Raw genomic sequence first — 19528 nt, forward strand, 5'->3', positions numbered from 1 at the left:
ACCTGCACACACTCACCTGTACACACTCACCTGCACACACTCACCTGCACCTGCACACATTCACCTGTGCACACCCACCTGCACACATTCACCTATACAAAGTTTTTCTTAACAGGGAAAATTTTTACTTTTCCATCACATCTGTGAAGTTGAAGACGTCGTGAATCACAACATTTCGTGTTAAATCTTCGGTGAAACACGCTCGTTGTGAATTAAAATTTGATGAAGTTCCGGTTGTGTTCTCAGATTATCCATGGAGACCGCCGTCTGCCAACATGGACTCCAATGTGGTGAAGTGGCTCTTCCTCCCTGATCACCTGACACCACCAAACCCGCTCTTCCTCCTCTGTGAGATCGTCCTCCTCTTCATTGTTCAGCTTCATCAACACTTTGAGCTTTTACAGCTGCTCATTCAAAATCAGAAATCTTCAAACATACAAACATAACCCAGACAGTTAGGATGATTAACCTTTTACAGCCCGCTTTATTGCACACATTCACATCACTCTGTGCACAAAAGCAAGCTTTAGAAAGTATTATACTTTAATATGATTTCCTACTTTTATTGAATTTATTTTTTAACCAACATCAGTCCGAATCGTAAATATCAAATATTCATTAATTTTCAGAATTCAAATGACAGATGGTCCCTTAGGGTTAAAAACAAACACCTGTGAAAGAACAAATAATGTCTGCACACTAGTGCACGGTCCCATAAGAATTTATTCGATTACATCTACATGTGTGACGTTTCCTCAGACATGTTAATAACAAACAGTCCCTAAGGGTTAAGGTAGGACAAAGGATGAGGTCTGCAGGTCTGGTCTGTCCCCCTGGAGACACCGCTTTGTATCGTCTCTCTCTCACTGAACCATTTGGTGTCTTGATGCTGATGCAGCGTCAACGTCTTTTTTTGTCAGAAAAGTATCTGCGATGCGTCCGATGAACCACAAGTTTACTGCTAAGCTTTTATTGATGATCAGCACTCTGTCTTTAGAGTCCTCCGTCCTCATTTTATTTCTGAGTGCTCCTCAGAGATTTGTTTCTGTCCAAGTGAGGCTCGTCCTGCTTCACTTGGCCCTGTCTCGAGATTAGTCTTCAGAAACAAAGTTTTCAATGCAGAATTGGCACAGCTCGGGATGAGACCGCCTCCAAATGATGTCCCGTCTTTCTGAGGTGTGACTGGTTGGTGTCACTACTGTCAGCAAGGAGACTCTGGTGGGACTCATGATCCCCCCCGCTGCGCTGCAGGTTTCTGTCCAAACCTGAAGAGTTCAGATTGTCTTTTTTTTTGACACTGTGGTGAAAATTAAACCGCAATCTTCCATCACTCTGGAGCAGCTGTTCCTCTGGTCCTCTGGCCATGTGTCCTTTCACTGAGACATCGTTTAGCAGCTGATGTCTTCTTTCTGATGCGCCTCAAGGTTTTATGCCTCCGGAGGCTTTTGTTTTCGGATTGTCCATCAATATGTCACCACATCCGTATGTCCAGCCCGTTCCTTTGAATGAGATATCTCAAAACACGCTGAGGGAATTTAATTTTCTCAGGACTGGTCTCTGCCAGCTGGTGTCTCAGGTTTCTGTCTGCTGTGTGTTCACTCTGGACGATTGTGTCCTTGTTTCAGCTGCAGGACAGTTCCTCTCAAAGGACAGAAAATGTCTCACCAACATGTCCATTGACCGAGCTGTCAGAGCAGAGTCCACATATCGTCCATCAGGTGATGTCCTGTCCTCATGCAGTGTCTCCTGACCTTTCAGATGACTTCATGCTCCTCCTCGGGGCCTCGCTGCAGCTGCAGGTCTTTGAGGACGAGCTCCAGCCCTCCGTCCAGATCCTCGCAGGAGACAACCATGAGCTGGATGAGGACGATGGACAGGTCTCCGACCCAGTCAGACAACTCCGTCTCAACACAGGCCCTGACTTCATGTTGTGCAGGTTAGCTCTGTCCTCTGTTCACCTGAACGGCTGTGGCTCAGAGGTAGAGCGGGTCGTCCTCTAATTAGAAGGTCAGCGGTTGCAGGTGGCATCTTGTACGGTAGCCTCGGCCACCAGTGTGTGAATGTGTGTGTGAATGGGTGAATGTGACATGTAGTGTTAAAGCGCTTTGAGTGGTCAATAAGACTAGAAAAGCGCTATACAAGTATAGTCCATTTACCTGTCTGTCTTTCTGTCTCTCTGTCTCTGTCTCTGTCTCTCTGGTCTTTGTCTCTGTCCACCTGTCTGTCCTCTGTGTGCAGGTCCTACCTGGACATGATGAAAGTGATGGTCTTCAGCTACATGTTCTGGTTCGTCCTCACCGTCATCTTCATCACCGGGACGACCAGGTGAGGGGTGGTGCCACAGAGATGTCACAGTGTCTCGCTGGTAAAACCTGAAGACTCCAGTCACAACATCTGAATAAAAACTGTTCTGCTCATGTTTGCCACAGAGATGTCACAGTGTCTCGCTGGTAAAACCTGAAGACTCCAGTCACAACATCTGAATAAAAACTGTTTTGCTCATGTTTTAAATCAATCAGACGATCTGGAAATGAAAAAAAGACATTTATAGGAAATGAAGCAGCTAACTGGTTGTTGTCCTGTCAAACACAGAAATTCGGGATTAAAACTCAAATTCTAAATTGAATTTAGATTAATCTGGAAAATGGGAGATTAAACCCTAACAAAAAACACACAAATTAAATTTCTGAGGACTCCAAAATGAAAAAATAAATAAAGAAATAAAACTTGAGTGAAATACTTAATGAAATCCAAAATATAAAGTAAAGATGGTAAGTGGGGCCGCCATGTTGGTCATATTTGTAAACAGACAACAGGAAACAGGAAGTGCATTTTCTCTAAATAAAAATAATAAAAAATCTCCATGTTTCCATTTCTGAACTGATGCAATGAGCTGTTTCCAGGCGTCATGGAAAACCTGGGAAAGTAACAAATTGTATTTATGTCTGTAGTCAGGCGGCGTGTTTCTACATCCTGTTCTAGGATCAGTATCTTCTGTATGGGCTACCTAGTAGCGTGTTTCTACTTCCTGTTGGTGGGCGGAGACCTGCTGCTGAAACCAGTCCGATCCATCCTGCTTTACTGGGACTGTCTGATTGGATACAACATTTTCGTCATCACCATGAAGAACATCCTGTCGGTACGACGCGCAGACGCTGTCACACAAACGCTCAGGAAAGTCATATGGTCTAAAGGGTTAAATCAGTCATGCCAGTTACACCAGTGAAAGTAGTGGTGTCTCAGCTGACCCGTCCCGTGTGTCCTCTGTGTGTCCTCTGTGTGTCCCCTGTGTGTCCCCATGTCTCAGGTCCTGGCCTGCGGCTTCATTAAGTCTCTGGTGTTGAATCACTGTTGGCTGATTCAGCTCTTCAGTCTGGCCTGCACCATCAAAGGATACACCAAACGTGAGGACGACACCTGTCTGTCAATCTGTCTGGCCCTCTGTCTATCTCTTTGTCTCTGACCTGCCTCTCTGTCCCTCTGTCTCTGTGTTGACGTGTACCCTCCTGCAGCGGAGCAGCAGAGCAGTAAACAATGCGAGTTGCCGAGCGACGAGGCGGGAATCATCTGGGATGGCGTGTGTTTCTGTTTCCTGTTGCTGCAGCGGCGAGTCTTCAGGAGTCACTACTTCCTGTATGTGGTCCTGGACCTCCAAAACACACAACTACTGGCCTCAAGGTACACACATACACTCACAGTCACATGTTAAAGTGTGGACAGACTCAGCAGCTGTTCAGGACTGTTTTTTTGACACTCAGAAAACAGCATCAGTCTGAAGAATCTGCATCTTCAGTGATGTCAGATATCAGCGTTGATGACGTGCTGATTACAATGACAGAAAGCCTGGATGAATGGGGAGCTGAGGGCTCTTTTCAGAGCAAAACAAGCTGCCTTTCAGTAAGGAACAGGGACACACACATCATCGCCAGAGCACGATTGAGAGATGGCATTAAGGAGGCCAAGAAGAGACACCAGCAGAGACTGGAGAGAGACCTCAACAGCAACAGCACTAAAGATATGTGGCAGGCGATTCAAAATGTCACAGGCTGCAGAAGCAGGAGCGCCCCATCATATTGAGGCCACGCTGCCGGATGAGCTGAACACATTTTACGCTCTCTTGGAGCTCCTCACAGCAGATGTGAGAAAACTCCTGCTGAGAATGAATATAAACAAAGCTGCCGGTCCAGATAATATTCCTGGATGCATATTAAGAACTTGTGCTGATCAGCTTGTTAATGTTATAACTGACATGTTTAACACCTCACTCTCACAAGAGACTGTTCCCTCCTGCCTCAAGATAGCCATCATCGTTCCTGTACCTAAAAAGTCTGCTGTGTCCAGTCTTAATGACTACCGTCCTGCGGCTCTTACCCCCATCCTGATGAAGTGCATCACTGGTACCATCTACAGAGCATCACTAGTTCCCACAAGATGCAGCAGGATTTAAGGACTAATTTTAATTTCATTATTTTAAACTATGTCCAAAACATGACAAATAAATCTACCTTGTACATGTTGATAATGTGTGTGTTTGTGTGTGTGTGTGTGTGTGTGTGTGTGCGCGTGCTGCAGGGGGGCAGAGCTCTTTGAGGCGTCCACAGTGAAGGCTGTCCGAGCGAGACTGGAAGTGGAGAAGACGTCCATGAACCTGCTGAAAAGACAGTAGGAACCTTTGGACACACAGGCACATTAAAGCAGGCGATGGACTTTGAAAATAATTTTTGAGGATGGCATCCGTCTGTGTTTGTCCTGTCTGTTCAGGATGGAGAGGATCAAATCCCGACAGCAGAAGTTCCGCCGAGGAAAAGAGAAGATGTTGAGTTTGACCCAAGACAACTTCCATACTGACGGTCTGAAACACACACACACATATGTACATATATAAATACTGTATGAATAGCCCTGTGTGGCTATATGCGTTGCCGTGGTAACGACGTGGCTGTGTACAGGCCAGGACAACAGAAAGCAGCCGCAGAAGAAGTGGTGGCAGCCCTGGGTAAACCACTCCTCCAGTGAGTCACATGACCTCTGACATCATCAGCGTCAGCCGTCAGAGTGTCTCTGTAACGACCTGTCTGTCCCTCCATCCGTCCACAGTGGTGAGGAGTGGAGACTACTACCTGTTTGAGACGGACAGCGAGGAGGAGGACGAGACGAAGGAGGATGAGGAGACGAAAGAGGAACAGCTACCTGAGAAATCAGCCTTCCAGGTGAGATTCCCAACCACACCTCCCCAAAATTTAGGACAGGAAAGAATTAAACTACTCAACTGATGCTTTCCACTGTCTGTCCACTCTCTGTCTGTCTCTCTGTCTCTCTCTGTCTGACTCTCTGTCTCTCTCTGTCTCTGTCTGACTCTCTCTGTCCGTCTATCTCTCTGTCTCACTATCTGTCCGTCTCTCTCTCTGCTCTTTTTGTCCATCTGGCTGTCCATGTCTCTGTCTCTCAGTTTGTGTATCACGCCTGGATCACAGACTCCAGAACAGCGATGAGAGCTCGAAGCAACCAGAAGAAACTGTGGAAGAAGAACTCATCTGAGCGAAGGAGCAGGAAGGAAGAGAAGAGAGGAGGTGAGGACAGAGGGGGAGGAGGAGGTGAGGACAGAGAAGGAGGAGGAGGTGAGGACAGAGAAGGAGGAGGAGGTGAGGACAGAGAAGGAGGAGGTGAGGACAGAGGGGGAGGAGGTGAGGACAGAAGAGGAGGCGTGTGGAAGCAGGCTGCAAAGCGGTGTCCAGAGGAAGCTGTTGGCTGGAGGTCTCTGTCTGTTTGGGAGCTTTTGGAGCAGAAGTCTCAGATTGCTGTTGGAGCAGCAGGGCAGAAAAGATGTGTGAGTGTTAAATCTGGACTCAGTGGAGCTGAAAAGTGCTGCAGGACCTAAAATCTGTTCAGTGACTATTTTCAAAGTGTAGACGGATCCCTCTGCTGCTCAGATTTCTCCACAAAAAAAATCTTTAAAAGGTGAAATCTGTAAAAATCCATTCCACCTGAACTCTTGTCTGCCTTCCTCTGAATGTCTGAATGTCCTCTGAATGTCCTCTGATCATAGTGCAGTGTGTCTCTCTGTTGTTTTTGTGTCATTTTTTATGGAATTTTATTCACTTTTTGTAAATCAGGGTCAAGTTATAGGGTGTGTTTATGTAAATGATAAAAGCAGCAGACAACAAACAGATAGGTGCCATCCAGCCCACATCTGTGCAAGTCCAGATGCTGATGATGTCAATTTTCTCGGTCCAAAAAACATTTTAGACAGGATGCCCTGGAAACAGGGAGTCCTTGAGACACTGAGTCCAAAGTGCTGCTGTCATCCACAGGTCCTAAATGTAAAGCTGAGTGTCATCTGCATATCGCTGTAACATCTAACTGTGACTGCTGTCCTTTGGCAGGAGTCATGGAGGTGACAGAGGAGACGGAGGACGATAGAGAAGACGAGGACAGAGAGGAGGGACCAGGTAGGAGGTCAAACCATTGAGGACTGTTCAGTGTGTGAGGAGGTCTGTGTGTTTGTGGGAATGTTCCCTGCTGGCTGGGAAGTTCATCTGGATCTAGAACTGTAACTCGGGTGTTGTTTTGGTTTCAGAGACGGTTCTGCATCGGTTCTCCAACACATTGCGGTTCTGCTGGGTTCTTCTGTCGGCACTGTTGGATTCTCTGACCACCTGGCTCGGTGGTCTGTGTCAGGAACACATCGACATCTCCACCGTCCTCCGCATTGAGCGCTGCATGCTAACACAGCAGGCCAAGCAGGTACACGTCTAGGACCAAAGACCGCCGCAGCAGGAAGAGGCGTAAGAACTACAACTTAGATGGATGAGTCATCAGTGGAGTTGAATTGTTTTTGTTTGTTTGTTTATTTTTTTGTTTAGGGTAACGTTCCCACCAGGGAGGCAATCCATGTTTACTACCAAGAACAGATGTTGAAAACCTCCAGAGAGTCCGGCCTGAACTACAGTACCCACAAGGCTGAGGGGCAGACCTCAGCAGAGATTGGGAGGGAAGAAGAAGAGGCAGCAAGTCCAGACATTGAAGAAAATGAAACAGGAGGTCAGAGACCAGACAGGAAACCAGAGCCTGAACCAGGAGGAGATTATCCAGGTAAAATACGACCAGTTCCAGGAGATCCTCCAAACACAGAAGCAGAACCAGAACCAGGTGGACAAAGCTCTGATGAAATAGAACCAGAGCCAGGACCAGAATCAGAAGAAGATTATCCTCATATACCAGGACAAGGACCTGTTTCAGAAGGAGATCCACAGCACAGAGGACCAGAACCAGGAGGAGACCATCTGGTTGAACCAGCTGAGTCTTCAGGAGTGAAACCAGTGACGGGGACAGCAGACGGTGACCCAGAATGCCTGGTGACTAAAACCAGCCAAAGACAGAGACCCAAACTGTCCAGGATGGAGAGAGTCCAGACATCATCATCCTCAGAGGAGGACAGCAGGAGCAGGAGGAGCAGGTCCGTCCTCCTTCAGGACTACTTAAGTTCTCCTTTTGTCTCTGGTCAGTGGCTTCATGTTCATCTCTCTGTGTGTTTGAACAGTGCCGAGGAAACAAACCAGCAGCTTCCTGCTGACACTCAGCCAACTCACACCAGCACCTCCTTCCCCACCTCCCCCTGCTCCCTGCTCCTCCCCCCCTCCTACAGCCTGGCTCTGGGCCTGGACCTGCAGCAGGAGGAAGAGGGATTCAGGAGGCAGCAGCTGGCCCAGACTCTGGGGGAGACGAGTGACTTCCTGTGCGACTCCGCCTCCAATTCCTGTCCACCGGTGTCCTGCACTCAGGAGCTGACAGCCAGTGAGCTGCTGAGGAACAGGTGAGTCCCAGGTCAGTCCCCAAGATCCTCCTGCCCAGACTTGCTGCTGATTCTTGCTCCCTGTTTCAGAACTTTCTACGACGAGGAGCTGGAGGCATCAGACCGGTTCTTCAGCGAGCAGCACCAGCTGCTCCAGCTGTGCTACGCCATCTACAACATCCTTGCAGCCAGGTGAGCCCTGCACACAGGTAACTATACACAGGTAACTGCATCACAGGTAACTGCACTCATTTAACTACACACAGGTAACTGTACCACAGGTAACTGCACCACAGGTAACTGTACAGAGTCGTCTGCGGTCTCTAATATGCTTTGTCGATCCATCCGGCAGGTCGGAGACGGTGTGTTACCTCGTCATCGTGTTGAACCACATGGTGTCTGCCAGCTGTCTGACATTGGTCCTTCCTGTTCTGGTGTTTTTGTGGGCGACGCTCTCCGTTCCTCGACCCAGCAAGACCTTCTGGATGACAGCCATCATCTATACAGAGGTTCACTCTGCTGCTGATAGTTCATTCTAATGACTCACCTGTCCACAGGTCCATGTCTTACACTCTGCCTGTCTGTGTCCTCAGGTCACCATCGTCATCAAGTATTTCTTCCAGTTTGGTTTCTTTCCTTTCAACCAGAAACTGGAGGTGGACCGCTCCAAACCCTTTCACCCCCCCAACATCCTGGGGGTGGAGAAGAAGGAAGGCTACGTACTGTATGACCTGCTGCAGCTACTCGCTTTGTTCTACCACCGAGCCATACTCAAGGTAAAACTTCAAGTTATAGTACCACTGACCAGTACTCAAGGTAAAAACTTCAAGTTATAGTACCACCAAGGGACACTGAGGTACTTGGTGCTGTTAATTACTCTGTCTTCCTTCACCTTTTCTGCAGTGCCATGGACTGTGGGACCAGAACGTTGCCTTGGAGACTGACACTCTCCATCACCAAGACAACCAGGGTGACCATAGTCGCACTGCGACCTCCGTTGATCCAAGCGACCCCAGCAGCACGCTGCGGCGGCGAGGCAGGAGACATACGCGGTCCAGCTCCACCCAGCACTGCTCTCCTGCAGGTAGAGTCTAACACCTCAGAGTTACAGGTGAATCTTCCACAATCTGCGACTGACCGAACCCTCTCAGGGGTCTAAAGGCAGCGATTCTGTTCCAAAACAGTCGACCCGATTCATAAATCATTCACATGAGAAATAGCGGTGTCCCCAGGACTGAGCCCTGCTCTGTGAGAACCTCTGATCCAAATACATTTGTTGAATGAGCCGTAAAAGCTGTCATGATGCAAAGAGAGAAGCTGTTGAAAGATCCGAGTCATTGCAGAGTCCTGGACAAAAGGTCATCAGTCATCTAAAGGACGACTTCTCTCAGGTGAGTCCAGCAGCAGCAGCAGACAAGGATCAGGAAGACTGAACCAAAGCCTCTACCAAAGAGGATCAGAGCGACCACCAGAGGGCTCAGGAGGAGGATCAGTCCAGACTGTTGATCTGGACTAAGAAGATCATCAGATGGTAGAAGAAAAACTCTGAGGACCTCCTGAACCCGACTGACAAGTAGAAAACTCGAAGGAAGTCTGGATCAGTTCTCTGCTGGTTTGTGAGCTGGTCTGCTGACGCTGCGTGGATTTAGAATGATTGGTGTGATGGCAGCACAGCGTGGCTCAGGTTCAACTCTGTGAAACATGAACAAAACATACAGACAATCAGCGCCCAAAACTGTGTTTCTTGATTTGTTTGATATCAGCTGACTTTACACTTTTTACTGGAAACCAATTTTTCGTTGTTGCTCTCAAACAGTAGTTTCCAGCTGCTGCATGGCGCTGTGTACTCTGTGTTAGAATGACAAAGATGAACTGATTTAGTTGTTTCTGCTCTTTTTATTTCCATTAATTTTTACTAACATGTTGGGTCCTGTGTTGTGTATTTTTGGTCTCTGAACTCCATGCTGGATTTTTTCCTCTCGTCTTCAATAAGACTGTTTGGATTTGTTAGATTCTCTCCTGAGTTTACCGGTACTGCTTTTTTTTTTTGCTTGTCAAAACACTTTGTGAACTCTGTTTTAAAAGATTCTCTATAAATAAAGTTATTGGTGTGTTTTTCAGGCAGTGTGAGCTCCGGAGCTCAGCCACTCGGCAGGTTCGACCTGCTGCTGGAGAAACTCCGAGAACTCTTCATCAGAGCCAAGAAGTACTTGGTCAGCAGGTATGCTAACTCTGAAGCTAACTGTGAAGCTAACTCTGAAGGCAGTTTGTCTACCGACAGACGTGACGATGGACAGAATCGATATGAAGGATCTCAAACGATAACCAGAAGTGCTTACTGGGAACCTATTAATTAGAACTTGTGATTATTTTACTTTCTGTATGTTTAGCTGTTTGTTTTCATTGTTTTCATCAGTGAATTCAGTCAAAGTTGAAACGCTCATGAAAAGCTTGGAAAGTCATGGAAATTTGTAAATACCAAATTCTCAGCCTGGAAAAGTTTTGGAAAACTAAATATAGCCTGAAGTTTTCTGTTTTCAGGTTTTAGTCATTAGTGCTTTAAAGGAAAAAGACACTCTGTCCAAACCCTGCGGGCCGGGCGGGTCTGAAACCATGTTTTCTGTAAAAATCTCTCCATATTAAAAATAAAAACAAAACTCAAAGTTATTTTCTTTAAAATCACAAAAAAAACCAAAGAAAAACTTGCCAACATTTTTAAAGAAAACACATTTTTTTGAGAAGCATTGGCTGTAAAATAAAACCATCTAACTATTTAATGGTGCACATCCCTCCCCTAAAGCCAAAATAAAAAGTCCTCCCCCTTTCTGCACCTCAACCCCATAAATAGAAAACCATCCCTAAGTTACATGTAAATATTCACTTCTGTTCATCATTTTTGTAGATAATGTATATTTATAAAGGTAATATAAAGTGGTGAAAAAGACGCTCTGTTTGTCCTTTGTCTCTTCCAGGTGTCTGTCTCTCTACCATCCCGTCCATCACTTCTTCAGAGCTCTTGTCCAACCAGAGTACAGTGCCGTCACTGACGTTTATGTCCTCATGTTCCTCGCTGACACTGTCGACTTCATTATTATCGTCTTCGGCTTCTGGGCCTTCGGAGTAAAATTTTATTTAATTTACCTCAGCAACTCGAATCACCTTAATTCTGTTCAGTTCTATTCCTTTTCTTAAATTCTATTACATTAATTAAATTTTGTTTAATACAGTTTAATTCCATTAATTTTGTTTAATGCTATTGAATATTTTAAATTTGGTTTAATTCTGTTAAATTCTATTTGATTCTGTTAAATCTATTACATTGTTTTAATACTCTTAAATTCTATAAATTTTGTTGAATTCCTATAAATCAATTAAATTCTGTTAAATTCTTGTAAATATTGTTAAATGTATTACATCTATTAATATTAGTTTAATTCTACTTAAGTCTTTTTAAAATGTCCATACAATCTATTAATTTCAGAATAATTGTGTAATTTCATTAAAATCTGTTTCATTTGTGGACTCAGAAACACTCTGCAGCTGCTGACATCACTTCCTCCCTCTCAGAGGACCAAGTTCCTGAAGCTTTCCTGGTGATGGTTCTGATCCAGTTTGGTATGTCCATCTGGCTGTCCACCTAATCTGTCCACCTATCTCACTGTCCACCTGTCTGTGTGATTGGAAGTCTAACTGTCCCCCTGTCTCTCTGTCTGTCCCCCTGTCTGTCTGTTTTTTCTGATGTCACACTGTCAACTCTTCTGTGTGTGTGTGTTCGGATGTCTTACTGTCCTCCTGTCCTCCTGTCTGTCTGCAGGAACCATGGTGATAGACAGGGCTCTGTATCTGAGGAAGACAGTTTTGGGGAAGTTGGTCTTCCAGGTGATTTTGGTGTTTGGGATTCACTTCTGGATGTTCTTCATCTTGCCGACAGTGACGGAGAGGTAACTCACCCGAAATTTACCTGAAACTGACCTGAAAATTTATCGGATACTCACCGGAAACCCATCTAAAACTCACCTGAGACTCACCTGAAACTCACCCAAAACATACCTGAATCTCAACCCAAAAAACATCTTAATCTCCGGCTCACCTGCTGAATAAACTCTGGATGTTGAAGTTCAGTTTCACTTTCAGCTCTGTTTCAGTCAGCAGAGTTTTATTTCTAAAGCTATTTGCAGTTCACAGTGTCCCTCAGAGTACTTTACAGTGGACATCCCTCTGTCATCCTCTGTCCTCTGTCTCCTCTGCACTTTGACCCTCACGGCAGAGACAGAAAAACTCCCCAAAGAAAACTTTAACAGTCCCCCTGTCCTTCTGTCTGTCCACTTGTCTGTCTCTAGGCGTTTCAATCAGAACCTGGTGGCTCAGCTCTGGTACTTTGTGAAGTGCATGTACTTCAGTCTGTCAGCCTATCAGATTCGATCTGGTTACCCAACTCGAGTTCTGGGAAACTTCCTGACCAAGAGCTACAACTACCTCAACCTCTTCCTGTTCCAGGGGTGAGTCACTTCCTGTTCCAGGGGAAGTCACTTCCTGTCCCAGGGGAAGTCACTTCCTGTCCCAGGGGCCATCCCCCTCAGGTCCAGCTGTTAGCGTAGCAGAGACGGTGGAGTCTGACTCAGCAACATCTTGTCACTCTGAACTCGTCACGTGGTGCTACTCTGTCAGCAAACTTCTGTGTCAGCTGTTCATGCTCTGGGACACCGTTAGATGTCACAGCATGCAGAAAGCAGCACGGACCCTGTGTTCGAAGCACGGACCGTCATCATGGTGAGGAGTAGGAAAAATTGCAGACTGCTGCAGGACAGTCGGCACAGTCCCTCTCACACCCAGAGCCCAGTCACACTCCAAATTTACGTTATTATCGACAGCATCATCACCTGACGCCGTCCTCCAGCATTCGTGCACACATGACAGTACCGTTTGTCCACGGTGTCACGTGATGCCATGATGACAAACCCGATGTCATCAGGCCGTACGCCAGCGTACAATAACAATGCCACCAGTTCAGTCCAATCGCATTGTCATCTGACTCCGTCCAGCTGCTCCAGACAATTTTTTGCGATTTTTTGCACCAACTGAGTGGCATCAACAGAGTGGCACCACAAGACGACTTCAAGTGACAACGAGTTGGTCACAACCACGAGACTGTTTCTATAACGTCAGGTTTATCCACATTAACACCATGACCCCATCTGTCTCCACCTGTCCCTGTCTCTACCTTTCCACCTGTCCCTGTTTCTACCTGTCCCTGTCTCTATCTGTCTGTCCACCTGTCCTCCTGTAGTTTTCGTCTGGTCCCCTTCCTGACAGAGCTGAGAGCGGTGATGGACTGGGTGTGGACAGACACCACTCTGTCTCTGTCCTCCTGGATCTGTGTGGAGGATGTCTACGCCCACTGCTTTGTCTTAAAGTGCTGGAGAGAGTCAGAAAAGGTCTGTCTCTGTCCCTGTGTGTCCCTGTGTGTCTCTGTGTTTATTTGTGTTCATTTGTACTCAGAGGTACCCACAGCCTCGCAGTCAGAAGACCTGTTTTTGTATTAATGTGTATTTGTTGTCTATTTTGTGTGTATTTGTACTTAAAGCTACGGGCATTCTTGCAGTTAGAAGAAGTGTTTGTGTTTTAATGTATATTTGTTGTGTATTTGTACTCAGAGGTACCTGCAGCCTCGCTGTCAGAAGTTGTGTTTATGTTAGTGTATTTGTTGAGTATTTGTTGTGTATTTATGTGAATTTATTGTGTATCTTTATGTATTTGTTATGTATCTGTGTATTTGTATTTATCTGTGTGTATTTGTACTCAGAGGTACCCACAGCCTCGCGGTCAGAAGAAGAAGCGTGTGGTGAAGTATGGGATGGGTGGTCTGATCGTGCTGCTGCTGATCTGTATCGTCTGGTTTCCACTGCTCTTCATGTCGCTTATTAAGTCCGTCGCCGGAGTCGTCAACCGGCCGCTTGACGTCTCTCTGACCATCACGCTGGGTGGCTTCCAGGTAAACTCACCTGAGCCCCGCCCAGCTGTGTGAAGGTCTGGGTGCAGGTTCTGGTTTTGGTGAAGGTCTGGGTGCAGGTTCTGGTTTTGGTGGATGTCAGACTGACTCACTGTTGTGTTTGACAGCCGATCTTCACGATGAGCGCACAGCAGAATCAGCTGAGAGATCTGACGGAGGACGACTTCAGCTTCCTGACCAGCAGCTACAGCTACACACCGGTGAGTCTCCTGCTGCTCTGTCTGCTGCTCTGACTGCTGCTCTGTCTGCTGCTCTGACTGCACATGTTGTACTTTCAGTCCAGTTACTGTGTGGCCTGTATTTCCCAGAGTGCCTTGCAGTTTCTCGAGGCGTATGGTCATGAGGACGTGACAGTGGCAGAGCTGCAGGGCAGCAGTAATTCCCTGTGGACCATTAGTCCTCCCAGCAGGCAGTACCTGAGCCAGGTGCTCAGCCTGGACCACTTCCCCCTGACTGTGTCTTGGACCATTCAGAGGTGAGCTTCGCTCTGCTGATTAATAATCAATAATCATCCATCTATGTTCACTTCAGTTTAATTCATCTCATTTTATTATTTGTTCCAGAGGGCAGTTTGTGTGGCAGCAAAGGGTTAAAAATATAATAAAAATACATAAAGCACAAACAACATGACACAGAAACATACAGCAGATGACATGAATGTGTTCTCAGGGTGAGCTGCACCTTAGAGCTCCTCAGCTGCAGGTTCATCAGAGTCCAGCAGAACTCCTGAGAGCCTGAAATGAACCGGTCAGCCTTAAAAAGGACAAACCAGCTCCTGATAACCTCAAACATTTAAAGTGTGGTGAACATCATCAGGTCGAAACAGTCACAGTGATGCAGCATCAGGACCGGAACCATTAAGGCCAATACTGCAATACAGTGAGCAAGTACAATATGCCACCCTATCATTGTCATCAACAGCAACATTAATACTACAGTACAGTATGTACTGTTACTGTCACCTAATCAGCTTTAACATCATTGGTACTACAGTAAAATACTTACTGTTACTGTCAATCAATCAGCATCATCATCAGGCAAACCTCTTGTTCCCTGGGGAGAGCTCCAGCTCCGGGGTGCTCAGCTGAGGACTCGTGAGTGTCCTCACACCTGCCCGATCAGCGAGTCCCTGTCCCTGTCTACCAGCCGGCACATGCTGCCCCCAGCCCCGAGCGGCAGTAACAAACAAAAAGATAGATTAGTTTGCTGTTTGCTGTTTCAAACATCAGGAATTTGTTTGTTTGTTTTCAAACAGAAACTTGAGTCTGGGGGCGAAGGCGGAGCTTGCCTCAGGTAAACATGTGACCTACCTGGACGATCAGACTCGCCTGGAGCTGATCCAGCTGCTGAACGGGACCAGGACAATTCCCGTGTGAGTTCAGGGGCGGGGCTATATGTAGAGGACGGGGTAATGTGTCCGCTTTGGTTAAGCGTAGTGGGCGGGGTTGTGTGCAGTTGTTGTCTTGATTGTGTTTTGTGTGCGTTTGTGTGTTTTCAGGGTGATACAGGAGGTGTTTCCATGTTTTATTCGAGCGCCCAGCGACTCCAATGCCAAACCCATCGAGCAGCTTTACACAGGTATGATTTCACTTCTCATCCTTGAAAAGACTGATTCTACTGAGACAAAACACCGGCACACCAGATGGTACCCCAAAGTACTGCAGTACTCTGTGGTGACATGCAATACTTATCTTTCTGCTCCAATCAGATAACCGCTACAAGGACATCCTGCTGGCCCTGGAGCGGTTGACCAATCAGAGCCGAGATATCCAGGACTGGTGGATTGTTGACCAACCAACTGCCAGCCTGGTGCCAATTGTTGGCGGGGCTTCACTGAGTGACAGGAGGGAGGCGGGGCTTCAGCTGTTTGTGTTCAGTGATAAAGTCAGTCCTCCAAGTCTGGGCTTCCTGGCTGGATATGGGTACATGAAGTACTGCAGTAACTGTAGTACTACTACTGCTTTAACACATGTTAATACTACATTCATCCTAATGTACCGCACTGACCACCCCCTCCTTCCCTGCCCCGCAGCATCATGGGCCTGTACGCGTCTGTGGTTCTGGTGATCGGGAAGTTTGTCCGTGAGTTCTTCAGTGGGATTAGTCACTCCATCATGTTCGAGGAGCTGCCGAGTGTCGACCGCATCCTTAAACTCTGCACAGACATCTTCCTGGTACCCGAACTTCATCAATACATCCAGCCAGCTGATCGATGGCTGTGTTGTGATCTGATTGGTTGCTGTGCTGTGATCTGATTGGTGGCTGTGCTGTGATCTGATTGGTGGCTGTGCTGTGATCTGATTGGCTGTTTGCTGTTTCAGGTGAGAGAGACAGGTGAGCTGGAGTTGGAGGAGGAGCTTTATGCCAAACTCATCTTCCTGTATCGATCACCGGAGACTCTGATCAAGTGGACACGACGTTGACCTCATCGATCAATACACTTTTGATCATGGACATTCGTTATTGTGATCATCATCACTGACAGAGCATGTGGTTCCTCAAACGTTCTCCAGATGTTATACAGAAAACCTCCGGAGAATGTTCTCCAAATGTTGCATTCGAGAACGAAGGAACCTTCAGTGAAACGGGAACATTTACTGACTCTGATTTTGAAGGCTCTGAGAAACAGGAAATGATGCATGGTGCCGCAGGAGGTGGAGCTAACCTGGTGTTGAAATGTGTGTAATTATGAAGTATAGATCAGTATTGATCACTGATGACTGCAGGGAAATGTCACATCGTGGAGAACCTGGAATTCTTTACTGCACCTTTTATGCAAAGGTCCTGGATAACAAGGGGTCAGGCAGCCATGATGATTGGTGGTAAAGTAACATGAAGCCCTGCCCACTCGAGAGTGACTGGATGCTGTTGATGACATGTCGACTGACAGGCGTTTGAATATAGGGAGTTTTGATTTTATTTCCTTATTTTTATTTATTTTTCTATGATGTTTAAAGGACGAGCTGCAGTATTTCTTTTTACACATTAGCTTTGCATTAACTAAACAGAATACGGTCTTGATATCGGCGGCAGTGAGAGTGCAAAGCATTGTGAGACTTTGTGGCGACTGGCAGGTGGCAGTAATGCACCAAAACAGTGGTAGCCAACTGCCAATTAGCCTCAAAGGAGACAGAGATGACGCGGCTGAGTTTGAAAAGCACCGCCAAAACGTTCTCAGAAATGTGACGCTGACGGAGTTCAATCTTTTTATTTTAGTTTTCCAGCACAAACAACTGATCTCAAGTCGTCGACTTGCCAAAAAGGAGTCACATGGCATCATGAGAATCTGCAGTAAGACAAACATTCAACAACATTTTCAGGCGCATGTTTGTGTGTTCACTTTCACAAAGGTGAGTTCAGTCAACACAAGCTTCACTGTGACGCAGTCACTCCACTGCAGCTCTGCCGGCGTTTACTGTGTTTGTTACTCGTTTCAAACAAATGATTAAAAAAACAACCAATAACAACGGACTGAAACCCCATCTGGTGACGAGATGAGATCTTGTCATGATGAGAAAATATGTCAATATTATGAGATCCTAATCAGGTCATTACAGAATCTTGTGACTTTGGGCAGACCAATAAATAACTGTTTACTCGATGCAACAATGTTAGCTTTTTTTCCACTGAACAAATTAAACACACCTCGTTTTGATTGTTTTTTGTGCTTCTTATATTTTATATTGATATAGTTAATATAATTTAAGTTTTTTTTAAAAGATGATAAACAAGAGGCTGCAGGGTCTAGAGTGAACACCTGTCAATTTTCCAACTTGAAACTAAATTCACTGCAGTATCATAACAAGCTCTCAAAATTAGATCTTTTCTTGTTATTATAATTTTTCATGAAATGAGATGCATTTCCGTCCCCTCCGTGTTTACAGCTAACGTTAATTACTGCAACAGGAACTGCTGAATGATTTTTTTTCTAAGGTGACTTAACTTTGTGTGAATGACGATGTTGTGGTCATTTCCTCTGAAAATCTGCAGGTCCTGCAGCCGTCTATTTGTGAACTGAAGATGTACCTCAAAAGGTTTATAATTTCTGGACTGCTGAAACGTGTCGGTGCTCCGCTCGTAAGTTGGCCTGACTGCTCTAAGTCGTATTACGTTGCTTTCTCCTCAGCATCTCTGAGTATGTTGCTCTTGCTCTTTGATTGGTCCATTGTTGTTTTCCATCTCCCTTGGAGGGCGTATCCTAAAGTATGACCAGAATGCATTGCACCACAACGGAGTTGCCTGTTCTCTATACATTAGCTTTATGTTAGCTTGAATTAGCTCAGTGTTGGCTTTAGTCTAGGTTTTTGTTGTATTTTTTTTTAACCATTTTTTAATCAAACAATAGTTTAGACTTTTCCCAAACAGCTTTTTCTGTTAAAGTTTAAATTCTCAAAATAAAGACTTCACTGTTGTCAAAAGTGGTTAACCCTTTGAAACCTGCACGATTTGGCTTGATTTAAAAACAAACAAACAAACAAACAAACAAACAAACAAAAAAAATCCACGGTAAGAAGGTAATGACCATCTGAAAAAGAAAGGCAAGAAACCAGTAAAAAGTACAAGAAAATTACCTGATTCTGCAGCATTATTTTTTAAAGAGTTTAACAGCTTCACTTTTTCTCTAAATGTAACCTTCGTGTGTTGATTTTGTGTCGGCTAAAATCAGCACTTAATTAGCTCCATGGTACATTAGCTCAATGTTAGCGCTTCGTTAGCATGAAGTAAAGTGTACTTTGCTCTATATTAGCTTCATGTCGGTTGTATTTTAGCTCTACTTCATCTTTAAATTAGCACTATGTGAACTCTATATTGGTGCTGCATCAGCTTTCATTAGCTAAATTAGCTCCACGCCAGCTCTTAGCTTAGCTTAGCATAATATTAGCTATGGGTAAGTTCTGTGTGAGCTGTATTTTTGCGCTGTGTGTGCTTCATGTCAGATCCACGTTAGCGCTGGTTTTCGACTCACTCAGCCTGTGGTCATTGTTATCAGAGCTAAGGTACCTCTGTGAAACAGCTGACAGCAGAGTGATGGAGGTGTCCATCAGTGCTGGTTCAGCAAACCAGTTGGCAAAATAACGGAAATCATTAAGTGTTAAAGTGACAACATGACACTGGAATTATGTAATCCATGTCGCCCCCTATTGACAGAAAACTGTAACTAAATGCAAATATTTCAAACAAATATAAGAATACTGGTGAGATTGTGTTGTGATGAATCTTTATTGTCTGACTGATAGTATCTGTTAACTGTCTTGTGAATATTGGAACCAAAACATGACTATGTGAAAATAAAAATACATTTATTTAGCAGACTGAGAGTCAGCATTTTTTCCATTTAACATAAGGATCAGGGTTAGGATTAGAAGTATAAAAGTATCACAATGACCCCCAAACTCCTCCTTCGACTGGGCAGTTTGAGATGGGGACTCAAAGGTATGCAGCAGACAGAAAGACCCCGACCGGGCAGAAAAGTGACAAACAACAGGAGACATAAAATGGTATAAAAAAACCTAAAGAAACAGTCTTAAATTAGAGGGGCACAAGTGCGTGAAAAGTTAAACCCCAGTAATGGAAACAACCACTTGGAGTAATGTCCATACCCAAAGACAACTGTTATAATGGTTAGGAAAATGGAAATGTTGGACTCCACCACCATCCAGAAATGGTGGTGGGGTCAGTGCACACTCCATCCAGCTCCACCTGATCCGGGCCTGCCCTGCCCCCCT

General features: G+C 45.5%; 1 protein-coding gene across 1 annotated transcript; it reads left to right on the plus strand.

Annotated features, from left to right (window-relative positions):
• Positions 1-247: 247 nt before the first annotated feature.
• LOC121949346 (piezo-type mechanosensitive ion channel component 2-like) lies at positions 248-19078 on the plus strand. The gene is made up of 33 exons (XM_042495010.1): positions 248-348; positions 1759-1936; positions 2239-2325; positions 2983-3139; positions 3308-3404; positions 3513-3678; positions 4573-4662; positions 4762-4850; positions 4950-5012; positions 5098-5210; positions 5450-5570; positions 6384-6449; positions 6578-6744; positions 6864-7456; positions 7541-7813; positions 7883-7984; positions 8145-8301; positions 8386-8568; positions 8696-8876; positions 9914-10013; positions 10765-10912; positions 11320-11407; positions 11607-11733; positions 12133-12291; positions 13080-13227; positions 13596-13784; positions 13910-14002; positions 14111-14277; positions 15058-15174; positions 15301-15380; positions 15511-15724; positions 15835-15976; positions 16124-19078. Exons 1-33 carry the CDS (start codon positions 276-278, stop codon positions 16223-16225), a joined length of 4830 nt encoding a protein of 1609 aa, XP_042350944.1. The 5' UTR covers positions 248-275; the 3' UTR covers positions 16226-19078.
• The last annotated feature ends 450 nt before the right edge of the window (positions 19079-19528 follow it).

The sequence above is a fragment of the Plectropomus leopardus genome, chromosome 10 (genome assembly GCF_008729295.1).
Source record: "Plectropomus leopardus isolate mb chromosome 10, YSFRI_Pleo_2.0, whole genome shotgun sequence".
In the NCBI taxonomy this organism is placed as follows: Eukaryota; Metazoa; Chordata; class Actinopteri; order Perciformes; family Serranidae; genus Plectropomus; species Plectropomus leopardus.

Excerpts from the sequence above, each read along its gene's own strand:
- LOC121949346 (XM_042495010.1), top strand. The coding sequence starts at position 276 with ATGGACTCCAATGTGGTGAAGTGGCTCTTCCTCCCTGATCACCTGACA. Across the intron at positions 3,679-4,572 it reads ACACAACTACTGGCCTCAAG|GGGGGCAGAGCTCTTTGAGG; the intron begins GTACACACATAC and ends CGCGTGCTGCAG. Across the intron at positions 4,663-4,761 it reads ATGAACCTGCTGAAAAGACA|GATGGAGAGGATCAAATCCC; the intron begins GTAGGAACCTTT and ends CTGTCTGTTCAG.